Source organism: Panthera tigris, chromosome A3 (genome assembly GCF_018350195.1).
Source record: "Panthera tigris isolate Pti1 chromosome A3, P.tigris_Pti1_mat1.1, whole genome shotgun sequence".
NCBI lineage: Eukaryota > Metazoa > Chordata > Mammalia > Carnivora > Felidae > Panthera > Panthera tigris.
Window position 1 is genome coordinate 103,870,313 of NC_056662.1, and position 20,329 is coordinate 103,890,641.

At 43.7% G+C, this 20,329-nt stretch overlaps 2 protein-coding genes across 2 annotated transcripts in view; both read left to right on the forward strand.

Moving 5' to 3' along the window:
• ZNF2 (zinc finger protein 2) overlaps positions 1–1,042 on the forward strand; it is a 36,671-nt gene extending 35,629 nt beyond the window's left edge. Inside the window, exon 12 of the mRNA XM_042979847.1 lies at positions 551–1,042. The gene's annotated coding sequence lies outside the window, so the exon portion shown is untranslated. The remainder of the gene's footprint in view (positions 1–550) is intronic.
• A 3,486-nt stretch (positions 1,043–4,528) lies between these two features.
• LOC122230426 (zinc finger protein 501-like) lies at positions 4,529–15,265 on the forward strand. Its single transcript, XM_007082363.3, has 4 exons — positions 4,529–4,751; positions 7,898–8,003; positions 8,503–8,589; positions 12,608–15,265. Exons 1-4 carry the CDS (start codon positions 4,719–4,721, stop codon positions 13,876–13,878), a joined length of 1,497 nt encoding a protein of 498 aa, XP_007082425.3. The 5' UTR covers positions 4,529–4,718; the 3' UTR covers positions 13,879–15,265.
• The last annotated feature ends 5,064 nt before the right edge of the window (positions 15,266–20,329 follow it).

The following is a 20,329-nucleotide window of genomic DNA, read 5'->3' on the forward strand; positions in this document are numbered from 1 at the left end:
AGGCTCTTCTGAGCACAGCAGAGTGCTCAGCTTTATTTCTCAGCCTGTCTTGTAGTGAGGTATGGCTAGTCAGACCAATGAAATACTGATATATCAAATGTCAGGCCAGTAATGTATTGATGTGTCAAATATCAAGCAAATGATATGTTAATATAATTGGAATTTGTTGGACAGGACTTTTGGAGACACCTTCAAAGGGATGAACAGCTTAAAAAAAAAAAAAAAACCCTTTTGCTTTTGCTCTTCCCTTCTTCTCTACCTGGAATGTGGATTTAGTGGCTGGAATTTCAGCAGCCATCTTGTGACTTTGAGGATATAAGCCATGCCTGAAGGATGGGAAGGGAGAAAAGCAAAAGACTTCTGATTCCTTGGTGATCTTATGAAGACTCCATACCAGCTCTGGACTGCCTAATCCTAATCTTGAATGAGAGAAAATAAACCCTTATGTATTTAACCACTATATTCACAGCCAAAGGAAATTCCTGTTAAAAGTTGATGGGCAGAAGGAATTTAACTGATCAGATTCCTCCTGTTTACCCCACACTTTCAGGTTGCATCATCCAGCCACCCCTAGAGAGGCCAGATCCCAAGCCACTGTGTGGCACTTCAGCAAGCCTGGAAGTGGTGCAAGGAACCAGAAACTGGAGCTGTGCAGTTGTCTGGGCTGTGGCAAGCAACGGGGAGAGACTGGCACTCCCAGCAGATAACTGTACAGCTGGAGGTGGTGCAATCAAATGTCTGAGTTAGTTCACAGGTTCTGGCAGCTGAGTTGGAGCAAAGAGCTGAGGATATGTGCCCAAAGGTAACATGTAACATAACTAGGTACTTGACTCAGGCCTGATTTATTGCCTTTGCTATTTCACTCCCAAGTTTGATTGCCTGTCTCACATCTGCCTTCCTCTCTCAGTACCCGAGACCTTTAGCACCTCTCTCTTCTGTTGAATCTCATGTCCCTGAAACCTCCATCTGTTTGCCACCCAAATCCTACCTTTACATTTCCGGTTTTGCCCTCTTCCAAGGTCACTAAAGGATTCCTTTTATATCCTCTGCATATCCTTTGATATCTCTCTATATATCAATTTCACATCAAAGTAAATGGCCTTTAAAGGCAGCTTCTTAAGGAATGCAAAGATGTGTTCCTGGTGGGATGTTGTGGCAAACACAGACTAAAGGGAAACAGAAGCCCTCAGTAAATTTAGGAAAACTCAAGGACAATCTACCCTTAAGAGACGATGGGGACTCATTGGGGATTTTTATCTTAAAGTGTTCCAGCTCCACTCTACTGTGGGACACCAATTTATGTGCTTGGGCCAGCTGGTAGTGTCTAGGGCTACCTTATTTCTAAAGTAGGGCCTCTGGGGGCACCTGGGTGGCTCAGTCACTAAAGCATCTGACTCTTGATTTCTGCTCGGGTCATGATTTCATGGTTCGTGAGATTGAGCCCCAGTTGGGGTTCCATGCTGACAGCAGGGAGCCTGTTTGGGATTCTCCCTCTCTTCCCCAACCCCTACCCATCCCACCCCCCGCTCTCTCTGCCCCTCCCCAATTCTAAAAAAAAAAAATCCCCGAAACTTTAAAGTAGAGCCTCTGTAAATAAAAGGAGGGTTACAAAGGACGTCCAAGTTTTCCAAAATCACCCCAAATGAAAGCCAAGAAAAGCAACAAGGACAGTATTAGTTTCGGGCATTTGTACCTTCTCTACAAGTACAGAGAATATACTCAGTTACTGTTTATCTAAGTAGCAGTAAATACTCTGGGATACTCCTCCCATGGAGTTTAATCTGTAGTGTTGGAAGACACCCCCAATAAACAAAATTAATTACATGTTAGAAATAGAAAAGTGCTATGGAAAAGGTCTGGAGGTGAGAGAGCAAGCTCTGTGGATACCTGGGAGTATCTACCCAGGGTGTCTATCCAGGCAGAGGAACAAGCACAAAGGCTCCATAGTGGAAGCATGCTTCAATTCAGTTGAAGAATGACAGGCCAGTATGGCTGCAGCGGAACAAATAAGGGGAAAGTGGTAAAAGAGGAGATCAGAGAGTTAGTGTGGATGATGGAGATCTTGAAGGGCTCTGTGGGCCATTGTAAGGACTTTGGCTTTGTTTGGAGATAGGAGAGCAGGTGTGTTGAGAATAGGATAAACAGGGCAAGAGTAGGAGTGAGACCAGTTGGCAGGCATTTGTAGTGATCCAGGCAACAGATGATGGGTGCTTAGACCAGGGTGGCAGCACTGGAGGTGGTGAGAAGTGGTCAGATTCTGTATGTATTTTGAGAGTACAGCCAACAGGATTTGCAGAGGAACTGGATGTGGGTTGTGTGATAAAGAGAATGATGACCACAAGCTGTTTGAACTGGGCAACTAGAAGGACGAGTTGCCATTTACTGAAGGAGGGAAAACTGCAGGAGTAAGAGTTATGGCATTGGGGGAGGAAGGATCTCAAAAATTCAGTTTTGAACGTCCTATACTAGAGATATTCATTAAACAAGTAAGGAGTTGAGGAGACAGCTCAAGGTCAGAGGAGAAACCCATGCTGGAGATATATTGGGAGTTGATCACATTTGGATGGTATATAGAACATCTAGATTGAACAAGATTACTGAGAAGTGTTCACAGAAAAAGAAGAGCGGTCCAGGGATTCCAACATTTAGTTGGTTTCCAAATGAGCAGCTTCAGCATCCCTTAGGAACTCGTTAGGAATGCAAATGCTCAGGTCCCACTCCAGATTCCTGATTAAGGGTTGAGTTTAGCACTGTTTTAACAAGACTTCCAGGTGGTCATGGTACAGTTTGAGAACCACTGGTTTAGAGGCTGCGGTTACTTTATATCATCTCTGTTCCCGCCACAATGGGCGGACTGATGATAATGGGCGCAGAAAGGAAGCGATGCGGCGGCCTCTCCTCCCGAGGAAGCACCGATGCGGCGGCCTCCCCTCCCGAGGGAGCACCGCCGGTAGAGAGGGAATCCAGGGTAGGTCGGGGGTGGCGCCCTTGGCTCGTCACGGTTGCGGGGCAGTGAACGTCCTCTGCGAGGCGGGAGTTAGTGCGGCCGAATACATCTTCTGAGCCGGGGCCCAGCGTCCGCATCCAAGAAGGAGGGCCTAACACGCTTGGAAGGGTTTCTCAGGGGCCTAACTCTCTCGGCGACCCAGTAAGTGCGCAACTTCGGTACAGTGCCGGCCGGGAGTGGGGAGGTTCGCCTGGCCAACATCCCGCAGAGTCCTCTGGGAAGCGGCCACCGGTGACGTAGGCCGCGCCCCGCGGAGGATTCTGGGAGTCGTAGTTCAGCCTCGAGATCGGGCCGGCTCAACTTGGCCCGGCCGGCTCTTAGATGCCTTTGTTGCTAGGCCGGGGCTGCTTCTGCGTGGTGCGGGAGGTCGAACCTGGGGTGGAGGAGGCCTAAGCGCGGGTCCTTCCAAGTCTGAGTGGACGGAAGGAGGGCGGCGGGAGGGCCCCGGGGTGGCGCCAGGCTGCCCTGCGAGGGTCGCGCGCGAGTTCCCGGGCCTCTGAGTGCACCAGAGCGGCGGACCCCCGGGGTCCCTCGCGCGTTCGCTGCGCCCTTCTTCCGCGGCCGTCGTCGCCTGCGCGGGCCAGGGGAGGGAGTCTCCATGGAGCCTGGGGGCAGAGGTGAGAATTTCGGAGGGATGCAGCCGCAGAGCCTGCTGGAGAGAAAAGAAGGGAAAGGCTGCCCTCTGGCTGGGGCAGGCTCTGGAAGGAGAAGCATCACCTCTTCTCTGTGAGACGACAGCCCTTTCCAACTGGTTGGTTTCCCGTTAGGGTTTTGAGGGAGAGCCCGCTACCCGATTGCCCTGCGCGTCTTTAGGATGATGTGTGCCTCCCTTGTCCCCCAGATCACCAGATTTGACAATTTGGCTTTTTTTTTTTTTTAATTTTGTTTTTTAATGTTTATTTTTGAGACAGAGAGAGACAGAGCATGAACGGGGGAGGGTCAGAGAGAGGGAGACACAGAATCTGAAACAGGCTCCAGGCTCTGAGCTGTCAGCACAGATCCCGACGCGGGGCTCGAACCCACGGACCGGGAGATCATGACCTGAGCCGAAGTCGGCCGCTTAACCGACTGAGCCACCCAGGCACCCCGACAATGTGGCTTTTGATAATGACTTCGTTTTGTCCTCACGGGAGCCCTGTAAGGTGGTAGGAAGAAGATTGTTGTACCCATTTGCAGATGCAGAAAGTGAGGTTTCTAGAAGTCACAGGATTTGTTTAGAAGACTGGATTTTTTTCCTCCCATAAGACTCATCGCTTTTCCAAGAATGCCAGTATTATATCTGAAAAGCCAGTGTTCAAAAGGAATTTACTAGTCTTCCTTCATCCTGTGATTCTGGAATAGGACAGGAATGAACCATTAAGTGAGGAACGGATGGACAGACTCTTGAGTATTACTTTGTCATTCAGCAGATGATAGATAGAAATAACGTATTTAATTTATGTGTCTAGATGTTCACTGCAGAGTTCTACTAGAATTTAAGGGCAGAGGATAGGAGGAATGGGAGGTCGTGTTTGTCTTGATTCAGGGATGTTGCGGGATTGTGCCTTGATTTCCTGTGTTGGCTTTTCTTAGGTGACAAGTAGCTGTGTATGGAAGTTTCTGCAAGTTTACTGCAAGGCAAGAGTAATCGTCATGGCTCCTATCTCCACTTGTAGGGTCGCTTTCTGAGGACTCAGACCTTCCCGGTGCTGAAAACCCTAAAGAAAATGGCATGATCACTGTGTTGCTGACCGCTGCGTCCCAGGTGGGTTTGGTTTTCTTTTTTTTTTCTTTTGTTCTCAGAACCGGAATACAGTTTCTGCCATTGTTATGGAATCGCTCAGCCCTGATTCCTAGACCACTGAGTTCATCCTGATAAAATGATGAGTGACGAGCCTGACAGTAAATGCTCCTTACTTGTGCAGAACTTTCCTTTCAGCATTACTTCTTGATCCACTTAGTACTCGATTCACTCTTACTAGCTCTTCAGCACTGTCATTGGCCTCATGGTCAGATGCAAAGTGATAAAAGCCAGTTTCCCTGCCTCATGAAATTTACTGAGGAAATAAGATAGAGATAAAAAAAAAAAAAAGATAGCTAATCAGCAAAAATGAAAGTCATTTCATACAGAAATGACTGGTACAGACAAGTCCTAAAAGGCCTTGGAAGAGGTTTTCCTTCCCCCCCCACCCTCCCCACCCCCATCCTCTAGAGAACTTGGGATAAAAAATACTGGGATAAAAGCTGCACTTTGGAAAATATGAGAGTAGGTAATTAGAGAATAGAATACAGAATTATTCTGTATTGCTTTGGCTTTGGCCAAAAGTCTGTAAGTGAGTTGGAGGTCTTCAAAGGCTATGTGTGTCACTGTAGAGTGACCTGAAGTGTGGTAAGGGAAGCTTAGGTCCGTAGCCAGACTGCAAGAAAACCTACGCTGGGTCTCATTCCAAAGGTAACTAAAGCCCCACGAAAGTTTGTAGAGGCCCGGCAAGATGAAACACGCCTCCCTCGGATTGAAGGGAAGTTAGTCAAGGTGCTTCTGCTGGATCTGGCCTCGGATGATGAGACAATGGCAGACTCTGTGGGAAAGGCACTGGGACTGTTTGACAACTTCAGACCTGCCTCACAGCGCACTGTGAAACACTGGGGACTCTGATCTGAATTTGTAGATCTCGTTCGGAAAACAGGGGAGAGAAAGTAGCATCTGCTGGACAGTTTCCGGTTGATCTTCCTGTGTCTTCCAACTCCAGCACATGCACGCAGGGCAGCAACTCCATGAACGAGTTCGACTGCTGCGGTTCTCTCGGGGAACTAAAGTCTAAAAGGAGTGCCGGTTAGTCTGTTACTGTTAGCATTGTTTGTAAAGAGAGAAGACCATAAAAATTGTATTGCTGTGTGATCACTCCCGAGGCATACGGTCTTAAGGGACCAGAAACTTAAATAGAGGCAACTGGGTGGCTCAGTCTGTGAGGCCTCAGACTTTAGCTCAGGTCATGAAATGTGGGAAATAAAGAGTTAAATTATTCCGAGCAGGGGATTTTCCAAGTAGGTAGTTCTTTTAACTTTATTTTATTTTGCGAATTATTTTACCAGTTGTTTTAGAGGGCTGTGTCATAAACGTTAGAATGCTGACTGCAAGCAAAATCACCCAGTATATTCATTTATGCGCTCAGGGAGCTATGGCAAAAGTGGTGGTTCAAAGCAAGACAAGACTGTTTGATTTGCTAGCATCCCAGAGACTGGTCTGTTTTAATGTATCACAATTAAAGTTGTACAGAAAGTTTTTTTCGTGTAGAATGAGAAAAATTATTAGACATCTGTCTTAGCAGGAAATCGATTCAGCTATAGATTCAGAGGACCATTACCCACTCTGTTCCCTTTCCCTACATTTTAGTAGACAGTCTGAACTTTGTGCCTGCCATCTAGATCAATGTTAGGCTTGCCCTCCTGCAGTGTTTTCAATGTATGATATGTTCTGTTCCCCTCTCCACCTCTGTTCCCACGCATATTCTTTTTTGAGTGAGAGTGAGTGGGGGAGGGGCAGAGAGAGAGAGGGAGACAGAGAATCCCAAGCAAGCTCCACACTATCAGCACAGAGCCTGATGTGGGGCTTAAACTCATGAACTGTGAGATCATGACCTGAGTTGAAATCAAGAGTCAGATGCTTAACCGAGCCACCCAGGCGCCCCTCCCACACACACTTTTATAGAACATCCCGTGCAAACTTCCTGTGTTCCTTCCTTCATTCAGCTGTTTGACACATACTTAGTGTTCCTGCGCTGTGCCAGATAACTAGGGTTGCTTCGGTGAGCAAAATTGGACCTGGTTAGCCTCTGTTCTCATGGAGCTCACTGTCCAATGAGAGAGACAGACGTCAATCACAAAGTCCCCTCAGTGTGTGCAAAATCCAAGTGAACTTGGTGCTACAACCCTACAAGCCCAGGGAAGGCTTCTCTGAGGAGGTAACAACTGAGCTGAGATCTGAAGTGTGAGTAGGATTAAAATAGCTGAAAAGCCCTGCAGGCTCTGTGCTTACAGCTTGGAGCCTGGAGCCTGCTGGGGATTCTGTGTCTCCCTCTCTCTCTGTGTACCTTCCCTGCTCACGCTCTGTCTCTCTCTCTCTCTCAAAAATAAATAAGCATTAAAAAAAAAATTTTTTTTTTAAATAGCTGAAAGGATCAGATGGGGGAGAACATTCAAGAACAGGAAGCAGCATGTAGAAAGGGGTAAAAGGGAATGTGGCACGCATTTCAAGCAGCTGAAAGGCAGCCACCAACTGGAACACAGGGGACATGGGGGGAGTCGTGTAAGATAGGTTAGAAAGTACATGGAAAAAAGGACGGGGGCTATCAGATTGATCAGGGCCACTATGAGAAATGGTGAGAACACGTTAGGAACTTTCATACTTTGGGCTTGAGACACTGTTTTACAAATATATATTCTGTGACGTGTAGCAAACATCTCAATTTTTAATACGTATTGGACTGATTGTGTTCTCAAAGGAGAATTAGAGAGAAAACTGTTTCCTATTTCTTGAACCCCTTATATTTTAAAACCATATCACAAAGAACAGAGTTAACTCATAATTATATTTTCTCCACTTTCCCATGTCTAAATGGTAACGATGTCTGTAGTTCTATAATTTAATTTACCAATGCATAAATTAATGACTTGGTGCCTTCAGATTTTACAACGAAGGTTCCTTCCTTCTTTCCGGTTACATGCAATTCTGATACATTGAGGCAAGGAGTGAGTCTGTGGCTACAGATACACCAGAGAATCTTACTGTTGGAAGGGATGTTAGACGTCATTTTGTCTAACCCTCGTGTCCATCCTCTCTTTCTGCTCTGAGTGCTTCTCAGAGGCTTCTGGAAGATCCCTTGGTGAGCACTGGTGTGTTTGCTTTTTCAGGAGTCATTGGTAATCAGGGATATGGCCGAGGCTCTCACCCAGTGGAAGCAGCTGAACCCTCCTCAGGGAGATGTGCCTGAGAAGCACAGGAATCTGGTCTTGCTGGGTAAGGACAGCTCCCTCCTCCACTTTGAACTTACCCAGTGTCGTTTCTTTGCTTCCTTAGTTCCTAGGAGTTCTGAGGTTCTTAGATTCAAGGATTCTTCATCGTCGTGTAAGTCCTGAGACAGGCAATGTCTACTTTTGTTTCTGGATACACGTTTAACCCTCCCACAGTTAGAGATGGACACCTTTTGATTATATTTGCCTAGGTGGTAGCATCCTTCTTCTCTACTCCATGACCAAGGATGTTGAGATGAAATTCTAGTGAAGATACCTCTTAAGAAATGGATGCTTATTCTTTTAATAGAGAGAGCTATTCTTTTAATAGAGACTCAGTTGTTCTGCTCAGATAGACCCCATATCCTCTTCCTCCCTTCTTTTAAGCACCATTGAGGGAGAAATCCAAAACCAGCCTCTCTCTTTCTTTCTCTTATGCTGTCTCTCCTAACAACCAAGGAAATCACACCGAACTCTTGACCAAACTATTCTTTTCCCATGAGCAGGGCTTCCAATTTCCAAGCCTGATGCGATCTCTCCTTTGGAGTGCGGAAAGGAGCTGGAGAGAGAAGTCTCAAAAGCAGCTCTTTCAGGTGAGTGATGACATAAAACCCAGATGGTCATTGGGATCAAATGGACCAAAGCATCTTCAAAGTGCTTGTGGAGGAGCCTTTCCAGATTTCGTTAGACCCGTGAAAAGGTTGAAGTGAAGTCCCTTTCTCCCATGCCACATTCCAGCTCTGTGGATGGTCATCTATTAAAATTCATAATTAAAAAAAAAAATTTTTTTTAGAAAGTAATACTTTCCACCCTTTCAAACCAATTCTTTTCCCCAGATAAGGTACAATGAAATCAACATATTTTTTTTTTTTTTTTGATGAGTCACCATTGAAACCATATTTATTTCCTACCTGGGGATAATTGTATCCTGAAAATCCACTAAGCATGATTGTTTCTTTTTTTTCTTTTTTTTTTTTTTAGGTCTTTTAATTTAATTTTATTTTTTAAATTTACATCCAAATTAGTTAGCATATAGTGCAACAATGGTTTCAGGAGTAGATTCCTTAGTGCCCCTTCCCCATTTAGCCCATCCCCCCTCCCACACCCCCTCCAGTAACCTTCTGTTTGTTCTCCATATTTATGAGTCTCTTCTGTTTTGTCCCCCTCCCTGTTTTTATATTATTTTTGCTTCCCTTCCCTTATGTTCATCTGTTTTGTCTCTTAAAGTCCTCTTATGAGTGAAGTCATATGATATTTGTCTTTCTCTGACTGACTAATTTTACTTAGCATAATACCCTCCAGTTCCATCCACGTAGTTGCAGATGGCAAGATTTCATTCTTTTTGGTTGTCAAGTAATACTCCATTGTGTGTGTGTGTGTGTGTGTGTGTGTGTGTGTGTATATATATATATATATATATATATACATACACCACATCTTTATTCATCCATCGATGGACATTTGGGCTCTTTCCATACTTTGGCTATTGTCGATAGTGCTGCTATAAACATGGGGGTACATGTGTCCCTTCGAAACAGCACACCTGTATCCCCTGGATAAATGCCTAGTAGTGCAATTGCTGGGTCATAGGGTAGCTCTATTTTTAGTTTTTTGAGGAACCTCCACACTGTTTTCCAGAGTGGCTGCACCAGCTTGCATTCCCATGAAATCAACATTTTAATATTTGTTAATTATATGTTTGGGTGTTAGGTTCTAAACTAGGCTTTTTCATATATTTTTTATCTCTGCAGGATAAGTGACTTTTTGTCTCAGACCAGATTGTCACAGATTGACTAAAAATCAATCTCTGAGTTTCCCCTTGCCTTTCTCTCTATGTAAGTGGACGCAGCATAGTATAGTGGTTGAGTGCAGATTTTGAAACCACTTTGTTCAAAGCCGGTCTCAACTACTTACTAGCCCTGTGACCTTTGACAAGTGAATTATCCTCTCTGTGACTCAAATTCCCCAGCTATAAAATGGGGATAATGATCGCACTTAACTCCTAGATTTGCTGTGAGGATCAAATGAAGTAATCCAAGAGAAATGCTTCGACTAGTACCTAGCTAAATGCTAAGTAAATGATAACTATTAAGTCCTGGTAACTTTTTTGTGATAGATACCATGAATTTGACCTGATCATTTCTATCCAACTAGATACTGCAATAGACTGCCAGCTAGTTTTACTTCCTTTGGTCTTACCCTTATCTAACTGACGCAGCATATCACTACTAGATTCCCCACTCTGCCAGTTCTGTATTATTCTACCTGCTTCTAAAGTTTTTGTTACTACCTGCCTAACCGTTTTATCTTCTGTATTCTCCAACTCGAACCCTTAACACCAGACAAGCAGTCTCTTATTTTCTTCCACCAGCTGTGTGTTCTCCAAATATTTGGGATTTAATTCCTCCACTACCCCTTAGCTGAAAGTCCATTTGCGTTTAACTTATTTCTGTCTATTTGCTTTTTAAAATCCCAGGCACTTCCCTGATTATGATGTGTAGCTCACAACATTGTATTATATTGATTTACTTTATTTATGTATTTTTTTAATTATTTTATTTTATTTTTATTTTTTTAATGTTTATTTATTTTTGAGACAGAGAGAGAGAGAGCATGAATGGGGGAGGGTCAGAGAGAGAGGGAGACACAGAATCTGAAGCAGACTCCAGGCTCTGAGCTGTCAGCACAGAGCCCGATGCAGGGCTCGAACTCACAGACTGTGAGATCATGACCTGAGCTGAAGTCAGAAGCTCAACTGACTGAGCCACCCAGGCACCCCTTTTTAAAAATTTTTTTTAACATTTATTTTTGAGAGTGAGAGAGACAGAGCATAAGCAGGGGAGGGGCAGAGAGAGAGAAGGAGACACAGAACCCGAAGTAGGTTCTAGGCTCCAAGCTGTCAGCACAGGGCCAACGCGGGGCTAGAACTCACGGACTGCGAGATCATGACCTGAGCTGAAGTCAGACGCCCAACCGACTGAGCCACTCAGGCGCCCCTATATTGATTTATTTTATGTAGAGTCATGGTTGGAATGGAAATTAAAGACCGTTTAAGCCTGAAAATAAACATCTTTAGCATTTTTAACTTTAATCCCAAAATTCTTACTCAAAAGCCTAGGATTTGGAGCAGGTATCCTGACAAGTTGGGACCAATCTGAGCATGTAGAGATTTGGCCTTCTCCTCCCTACATGCTACTCATTTTTTTAAATGTATATATATATATTTTTTTTTTTAATTTTTTTTTAACGTTTATTTATTTTTGAGACAGAGAGAGACAGAGCATGAACAGGGGAGGGGCAGAGAGAGAGGGAGACACAGAATCCGAAACAGGCTCCAGGTTCTGAGCTGTCAGCACAGAGCCTGATGCGGGGCTCGAACTCCCGGACCGTGAGATCATGACCTGAGCTGAAGTCAGACGCTTAACCGACCGAGCCACCCAGGCGCCCCTAAACGTATATATTTGTAAGTTTATTTATTTATTTTGAGAGAGAGAGAGAAAGAGGGAGAGCAAGAGCATGTGATCAGGGGAGGGTTAGACAGAGAGGGAGAGAGAATCCCAAGCAGGCTCCACACTGTCAGTGCAGAGCCCAATGCGGGGCTGGAACTTACAAACCTGAGATCAAGACCTGAGCTGAAATCAAAAGTTGGACGCTTAACTGACTGAGCCACCCAGGCGCCCCTTATTTTTTTTTAAACTTCATTCTATTTAATTGTTTGTAGTTTGTTGTTATTGGGCAATCAAAGGTGATCAGTTACTTCTTTTTTTTTTAATCTTTATTTCTGAGAAAGAGAGAGAGAAAGAGTGTGTGTGTAAGCGGGGGAGGAACAGAGAGGAGACACAGAATCCCAAGCAGGCTCCAGGCTCTGAGCTGTCAGCACAGAGCCCGACGCAGGGCTCGAACCCACAGACTGTGAGATCATGACCTGAGCTGAAGTCAGACGCTTAACTGACTGAGCCACCCAGGCACCCCAGTCAGTTACTTCTTAATCACCAAGCGTTGTGATGGTGTAAATTTGTCGATCTGGACCACTTTGAATGCTAGCTTAGAGAATCTGTGTCTCATCTTGAGGCAACAGAACCACCAGAGATTTTTGTTTAACAGCGACAGTTTTGAAGGTTAGTCTGTTAGCAATGATTGGGAAATACTAGGATGGGGAAGGATTGGTGGCAAGGAGATCAGCTACTGATGGCTATTCTCAAAGCACGAAGCGCAGAAGCTCCAGTGAGGGGGTAATAGGGGGCAATCCCTGAAAGACTGTCTTCTCTGTCTCTGCCACAGCCGGTTTCTAAAATCTTATCTGCCATTTCCCCACATCACCTCTGTTTAGTCTTCTCTGTTATTCTTTCTCATCTCCTACCCTACTAGGTAGAGGAATTTTGAGTACCTGCTCACTGTCTCCCTTTTGTGCAGCTGAACTTCTTTGCCCCCCCCCCATCTTTGTTTTCTCACGTTCTCTCAAGATTGCAAAGCTATTTTTGAGAGCTTTCGAGTTCCTGTGTTCCCTGTAAGCATGTTTTCATTTGTTTGTTTTTCATTATTTTCCTACCACATCAAATATTTTTCTTTCCTGTGTAGGAAATGGTACGTGTGTATTTTTGTTTCTTTCAGACTGGGAGACAAGACCGGAGAGTAAGGACCTAACTCCAGAGCAGGATATTTCTGAAGAAGAATCAGCCCCTGGGGTGTTAATAGCAAGATTTCCAAAGGAAAGTTCCAGTGAATACGAGGATTCTTCAGAGAGTCAGCAGGAAAACCATGAGAAACATTTAATACAGGAGGTTGTCACTCAGAAGAAATCTTCTGGGGAGAGAAGTTACCAGTGTCATGAATTTGGGAGAAGTTTTAGTCGAAGGTCATTACTTGTTCAACAGCAAGGAGAGAGACTACATAACTGTGATTCATTTAAAAAGAACTTAAAACAAAATTCAGATCTAATGAGGCACGAGAAAGTTTGTGCAGAAAAGAAACCTTGGAAGTGTAATGAGTGTGAGAAAGCCTTTAGTTACTACTCAGCTTTTGTCTTGCATCAGAGAATTCACACAGGAGAAAAACCCTACGAATGTAATGAATGTGGTAAAGCTTTTAGCCAGAGTATACATCTTACTCTACACCAGAGAATTCATACTGGAGAGAAACCCTACGAGTGTCACGAATGTGGGAAAGCCTTCAGTCACCGCTCTGCCCTTATTCGGCATCATATAATTCATACTGGAGAGAAACCCTATGAATGCAATGAATGTGGGAAGGCCTTTAATCAGAGCTCATACCTCACTCAACATCAGCGAATTCATACTGGAGAGAAACCTTATGAGTGTAATGAATGTGGGAAGGCCTTTAGCCAAAGCACATTCCTTACCCAGCATCAGGTCATTCACACTGGAGAGAAACCCTATAAGTGTAATGAATGTGGGAAAGCCTTTAGCGATCGATCAGGCCTTATTCAGCACCAGAGAACTCATACTGGGGAGAGGCCTTATGAGTGTAATGAGTGTGGGAAAGCCTTTGGCTACTGTTCAGCCCTGACTCAACACCAGAGAACTCACACTGGGGAGAAACCCTATAAATGCAATGATTGTGCCAAAGCCTTCAGTGACCGCTCAGCCCTCATTCGTCATCAGAGAACACACACTGGAGAGAAACCTTACAAGTGTAAGGACTGTGGAAAAGCTTTCAGCCAGAGCTCATCTCTTACAAAGCATCAGAAAACTCACACTGGAGAAAAACCCTATAAGTGTAAGGAATGTGGAAAAGCTTTCAGCCAGAGTTCATCCCTTTCTCAACATCAGAAAACTCATGCTGGAGGGAAAACCAAAGAATACGGAAAAGCCTTTAGTGAGCATTCAGCCTTTGGCCAGCAAAAGAGAATTCATACTGGATAAAGACTATGTAAATGTGGTACATTTGGAAGATTTTTATTGAACATTTACTAAACGTGGTGTGAGCGCTACAAAGGAGTTTAAGAATGTGTTACAAACAAGATATTAATTGAGAAGTCATTGGTGACACGGGACATAGCTTACTTAGAATGTGAAGGAGGAGTTTTACATTTTTTTCAGTGCAACAGAGGACTTTGAATTTCCCTGGGGAAAGAGGAAGATTATTTCCAGCACCCTAATGTGTATGTAAGCTTCCAAATCCTTGAGAGAGAAACAGGGTGTGCGATGATGGAAAGAAGACATCTTGTCTGGGCTGGGTCGTCTCTTAATGCTAAGGAGATGGAGTTTTAAAGAGATGAGTGGTTCTTTAGGGAAGTTGCAGAGGCAGAAATAAGAGATTGAGAATTCACAATGAGTTTGTCCAGGGTTGAGAGTGGAGGTGAAAGGGAAGTTGTCCTTAGGCTCAAGTACAAGGGCACATAGGAGGTAGATGGGAAGGAGAGAGAAAGAGAACCGGGGGAATGAACTCAAGAAATGTTGATTGAGATAACTGCTCAAACGAGTGCTCCCAACTGGGGAAATATTCATCAGTTGGTCAGTTGCAGTTTCTACCCTGAAGCCAAGGAACACTGGCCTCGCAGTCTGCTTCTGCACTTTCTGTCTTTGAGATCTTGCTTGCTGATTTGCTGCCTGCTAAGAAGCGCGTTAACTCCAAGGGTCAAGACTGACAGCCTAGAAAGTACAGCAGGGACCTTTGATGTTTTCAGTCTATTTTAAGCTACCTATTTTAAGCTAAGTTCCCTGAGAATGTGCTTATTTATAAAGATGTTACCTCAATTGTCTGTAGTTAGTACTTTAGGCTTATTCATACCATAGTAAAATTTAGTTGTAGACCTGAACTTACACTGCGTATTGGATTGTGAAAGACTTGAAAAGAGTCCAAAATACTTCCTTTCACCATTTTACTCTTGCGTAGAAGCAGACGATGCCTTTGCATATATATTTTTTTCATTGAAACTTCAAAGGTTGTCATTGCACATGTTTTGAGTACTGTGTTTTTAGTTTTCACAAGTTTGTGTGTCTTGATGTGGATTTCTTTGAGTTTATCCTGTTTTATGAACTTCAGTCTGTAGGTTTATGTCTTTTGCCATATTTGGGGAACATTTAGCCCTCATTTATTTGAATACATTTTTTGGCCCTCACTTCTTCTCTCCTTCCAGGACCCTGATGACACGAATGTTAGGTCTTTGATTGTAGTTCCGAAGGTTCCTGAGGTTCTGTTTTTCTTCCTTTTTCCCCCCAGTATGTTTTATCTCACTCTTCTCAGGCTACCATAACAAAACACCATAGACTGGGTGGCTCAAACAACAGAATTTCTCAGTTTTGGAGGCTGAGAAGTCCAAGATCAAGGTGTCAGCTTTGGCCTCTGGTGAGGGCTCTCTTCCTGGATTGCAGAAGGCCATGTTCTTGCTGTGTCCTCACACAGCCTTCCCCCCCCCCCTTTTTTCTTTCTTTCTTTCTTTCTTTCTTTCTTTCTTTCTTTCTTTCTTCTTCTTCTTCTTCTTCTTCTTCTTCTTCTTCTTCTTCTTCTTCTTCTTCTGTTTGTTTTGTGCTTACAGGTGAGAGAAAGCTTTCTCTTTCTCTTCCTGTAAAGGTTTAAGTCCTATCTGGTTAGGACCCCAGCCTTATGACCTCATTTAACCTTAATTACCTCTGAAAAGCTCTGTGTCCAAATACAGTCACATTGAGAGCACTTCAACATGAATTTGGGGGACACACAATTCAGTCCATAGCATTCTGCCCGCGGCTCCCCCAAATTCATGACCATGCAAAATACCTTTGCTCTATCCCAGCATTCCCTCAGATCTTAACTCATTCCAGCATCAAGTCTGAAGTCTTACCTAAATATCACGTAAATCAGATCTGTGTGAGGCTTGAGGTGTAATTTAGCCTGAGGCAAAATTCTTGTCCAGCTGTGAACCTGTAAAACCAGATAAGTTATGTGTTTACAAAATATGATTGTGGGACAGGCATATGATAGATATTGTCATTCCAAAAGGGAGAAATAGGAAAGAAGGAAAGAGTGAGAGGTCTCTAGCAAGTCCAAAACATAGCAAGACAAACTCCATGAAGTCTTAAATCTTGAGAACAATGCTCTTTGACTTGATGGCCCACCTTACAGACCCACTGAGGCCATGATCCCACTTTCTGCGCCCACTGGTACAGCAGTCCCACCACCAAGGCCCTGCTGGGCATCCCTGCCTCCAAAACTTTGGTTGTTGGCCATCTGGCCTGTTGAAATGGAGGTGATGTCCGTGCCCTCTGAAACTGAGGAGGTAGTTTCAAACTGATGATCCTGAAATTGGCTTTCGAGTCATTCTTTTTTTTGAAGCCTAGAGCATGTCTAGCTGAGTAGCCCTATTGTCTGGTCCTATAGGATCTAAGAAGTCCCAGTCTTCCTCCATTTGTCTAGTTTTCCTGTCCCTTTAGTCCCAGCTGGCAGTGTTTCTGTTGGTATAATCCCATTTTTATTCCTGGCTTCTGTGAAGAAGGCTGAACTTAATCACACCCATGAGTCACACCCATGATCTCTTTTTCAAGTGGTTGTTTAAGCCACACCCTTAGTGTTCTCTTCCAAACCAGTTTTCTCAGTTTTGCAATATGGGTGGACAGAATTTTCCAAATCTCCAAGTTCTAGGGTTTTGTTTTTTGTTTTGTTTGTTTGTTTGTTTGTTTGTTTGTTTTTGCTTAACAGTTCCTTCTTCGGTTCATCTCTCACCTCTCATATTTTGTGATAAGCAGGAAGGAGGACCCAGGCTGCACGTTCAATACTTTGCTTGGAAGTCCGTGTTGAACGTCCGGTTTCATTGCTCACAAGCTGTACCTTCCACAAAACACTAAAACACCGCTCAGCCCAGTACTTTGCCACTTTACCACAAGGATTGCCTTCCTTCCAGTGTCCAGTAATGTGTTCCTCATTTCTGAGATTTCATCAGAATGGGCTTTAACATCCATATTTCTAGTATGCACCCCAAAACCGCCAGACTCGACCTGTTACCCAGTTCCAAAGGTGCGTCCACATTTTAAGGTTATTTGTTGGAGCAGCACCCCTCTCCTAGGTACCCAAATCTGCTTGAGGGTGCCATTACAAAATAGACCGGGGGGCTCAAACAACAGAAATCAATTTCTCATAGTTCTAGAGGCTGGGAAGGCCAAGACCAAGGTGCCAGCTGATTTGGTTTCTGGTAAGAGGGTTCCCTTCCTCGCTTGTCGATGGCCACCTTCTGGCTGTGTCCTCACAGCCTCTCCTCTGTGCGTGCATGTGGTGTGGAAAGAATCCTCTCTTCTGTTCTCACAGGGCTACCAATCCTATCAGCTTAAGACCCCATACTTATGACCTCATTTAACCTCAACCTTCTAAAAGCCCTTTCTCTAGTCACCCATGGGTGGGGGGCGGTTAGGGCTTCAACATGAATTGGTGGTTTCGGAGGGGTTGACATATAATTCAGCCCATAGTGATTTTCTGTCTGTTCTTCAGGTTGGGTATTTTATATTGTTCTCTCTTCACCTTCACTGATTTCTTTCTCTGCCCCTTGCAGCCTGATGTTGAGTCCATCACTGGGTTTTATTTCAGGTATATTTTTCTGTTCCATTTGATTTTCTGTATTCTGTGTTTTTGTTTTTGTTTTTTCCCGAGGATTTTTAAAATGTGTGTCAAGCATGTTTGTAATTGTCCATTGAGGCGTTTTATGATGGCTGTTTTCAAATATTTATCAGGTAATTCCAGCAGCTGTATCATTTCAGTGTTGGCATCTGTGAGTTACCTTCTCCTGCAAGTTCGGATTTTCCTGGTTCTGTGTGTGATGGTGATTTTCAGTTGAACTCTGGACATTTTGAGTGTCATGTTATGAGACTCTGTATCCTGTTCAAAGCTTCTGTTTGGACAGGCTTCCTCTGACACCGCTCTGGTGAAGAAAGGGCTGAGGGGAGATTGCCTTGTTACTATACGTTGGTGTTGGAAATGCAGGTTCACCGGCCTCTACTGACACCTGGATCGGGATCCTCACTACTGCTGGGTAGGGGTGGGAGTTACAACTCCCCGCTAGGCCTCTACTGACACCAAACCAGTAAAGAAGGGGAGAAATATCTTGTCTCTGGGTAGAATTGGAGGTCTACTCTCCCCACAGCGTCCCCAATGACACTGCCAGGGTGGAATGGGGAAGGGGTTGGTTTTGAAAATTCTGTCCCTGACTTGACCCTCTCTGACACCAATGTGATGTGGGGGTGGGGCATTGAGGAGCCTATCACAGACCGGAGAGGGTAGAAGTGTAGGCTCCCCAGTTGGTCTTTAGTGTTTGGCTGGAGTAGGATGGGTATGGTCTAAAAATTGCCTGTCTTGCTAGGCCACTCCTTTCCTCCTCCTTTGTCTAGAAAGAACAGACTTTTCTTGGGCCCTTTTTGGCCTGTGCCCATTGACATTTCTCAGTTGCCAGCTTCGTCAGAATCTGGTCTGGGATAAATGAAGCAAAACAAAACAAAACAAAAACCAAAACCCAAGGAACTCAGTGCTGTGTTGTTCTCCAGGTCTTGAAGAAGGACCAGTCTGTACTCTCTCCACCTTTCAGAATCATCTTATGTGGTTTTATACATAATATCCATACTCTAGAGAAATAGGGGGAAATACTACTACATGTCCCATGACATCCTTTCAATTGGCACCAAAATCACAGGTCAAGTTGTCAAAGCCTTGTGGTGTGCATAGGTCATCTGCAACCAGTTAGGATTAAGGACCAAGAGGAATGCTCACTTGTTCCTCAAATGTAAGTTGGCCAGTTGGTAGGTAGAAACTACCAGGCTGCAAGCTTCATCTACCTTTTAGGGAACTATAGTTTTTAAGTTGAAACACTAGTATTTAATTGTAGATTACAAATTTCAGAAGGAAAGATAGATATGGCTAAGAATATAAACTATAGGGTTAATTTTTTTATTTATATTTGTTCCAAGAGCATGTAAAAACCACTGGAGAATTTACTTAAGAAATTTTGGTGGTGTTTTTCTATTATGTATTATCTATTTGTAGATATCTGTTCATTTTTATTTGGTACATAACACGGGATATCATAGAGAACCAACAAAATAAAGAATGAAAATCATTGGGATTTGGGACAAATCACTTCATCCTTTTAAATCTGTTTCCTCATTTGTATGTTTTTAAAAATGTAATACCTCCTTCAGAGTGGCTAGATTATATAGATAATGGATGCAAAGTGATTTGCAAGCTATCAAGTGCTACATAACTATTAGGTATTGTTGATGTAATCATTTGTGACATGTCCATCATGTATGCTTTATGATGGTGTAGCCCAATAAAAATGACGATGAATATGTCAATGTATCAAAAATGATGATGGAATGTGTCTTTTTATCTTTTTTTAAAAATAAGTTTTCTTAAACAGTAGTAAAGTCTGCATCTTTTGAGATGATCGTATGGTTTCCTTTCATCTCTTAAGGTGGTAAATGACTTATTTACTTATTTAATTAATTTTTATTTAAAATGTTTTTTTATTTTAAAGAGAGAGAGCACTAGTGGGGCAAAGGGGCAGAGGGAGAGAGAGAGAATCCCAAGCCGACTCTGACTCAGCGTGGAGCCCAGCATGGGGCCCGATCCCACAATTCTGGGATCATGACCCGAGCTAAACTCAACCAACTGAGTCATCCAGGCACCCCAATGTAGTAAGTTACAATGATAGATTTTCTAATGTCAAAGAATACTTGCATTCTTGGGATTATCCAATTTCATGATTTTTCCCGCTTCTGGAAGAGTTTGTGTTCCTTGAATGTTTAGTTGCATTCACCTAGTTAACTGGATTTATTACATGTGGAGTGTGTACCTTGGTTGGTTTTAGGGGCTATTCAGATCTTCTATTTTTTTCTTATTTAGATTTTTCTATTTCTGAAATTTAAAAAAAATTTTAATGTTTATTTTTAAGAGAGAGACAGAGTGCGAGCAAGGGAAGGGCAGAGTGGAGAGAGGGAGGGAGACAGACTCCTAAGCAGCCTCCAGGCTCTGAGCTGTCAGCAGGGAGCCCGATGCAGGCTTGAACTCACAAACTGTGAGATCATGACCTGAGCTGAAGTCGGACGCTTAACCTACTGAGCCACCCAGGCACCCCACTATTTCTAAAATTTTTTAATTGCGTTTTTCTAAAAAAAAAAATTATTTATTTGTTTAAGTTTATTTATTTTTGAGAGAGAGACAGAGGGTGAGCAGGGGAGGGGCAGAGAAAGAGGGAGACAGAGAATCTCAAGAAGGCTTCGCACTGTCAGCACAGAGACTGATGCGGAGCTCGAACTCACAAAACCGTGAGATCATGACCTGAACCAAAACCAAGAGTAGGACACTTGACCGGCTAAGCCACATAGGTGCCCCTAAAAAAAATTTTTTTTTGCCATT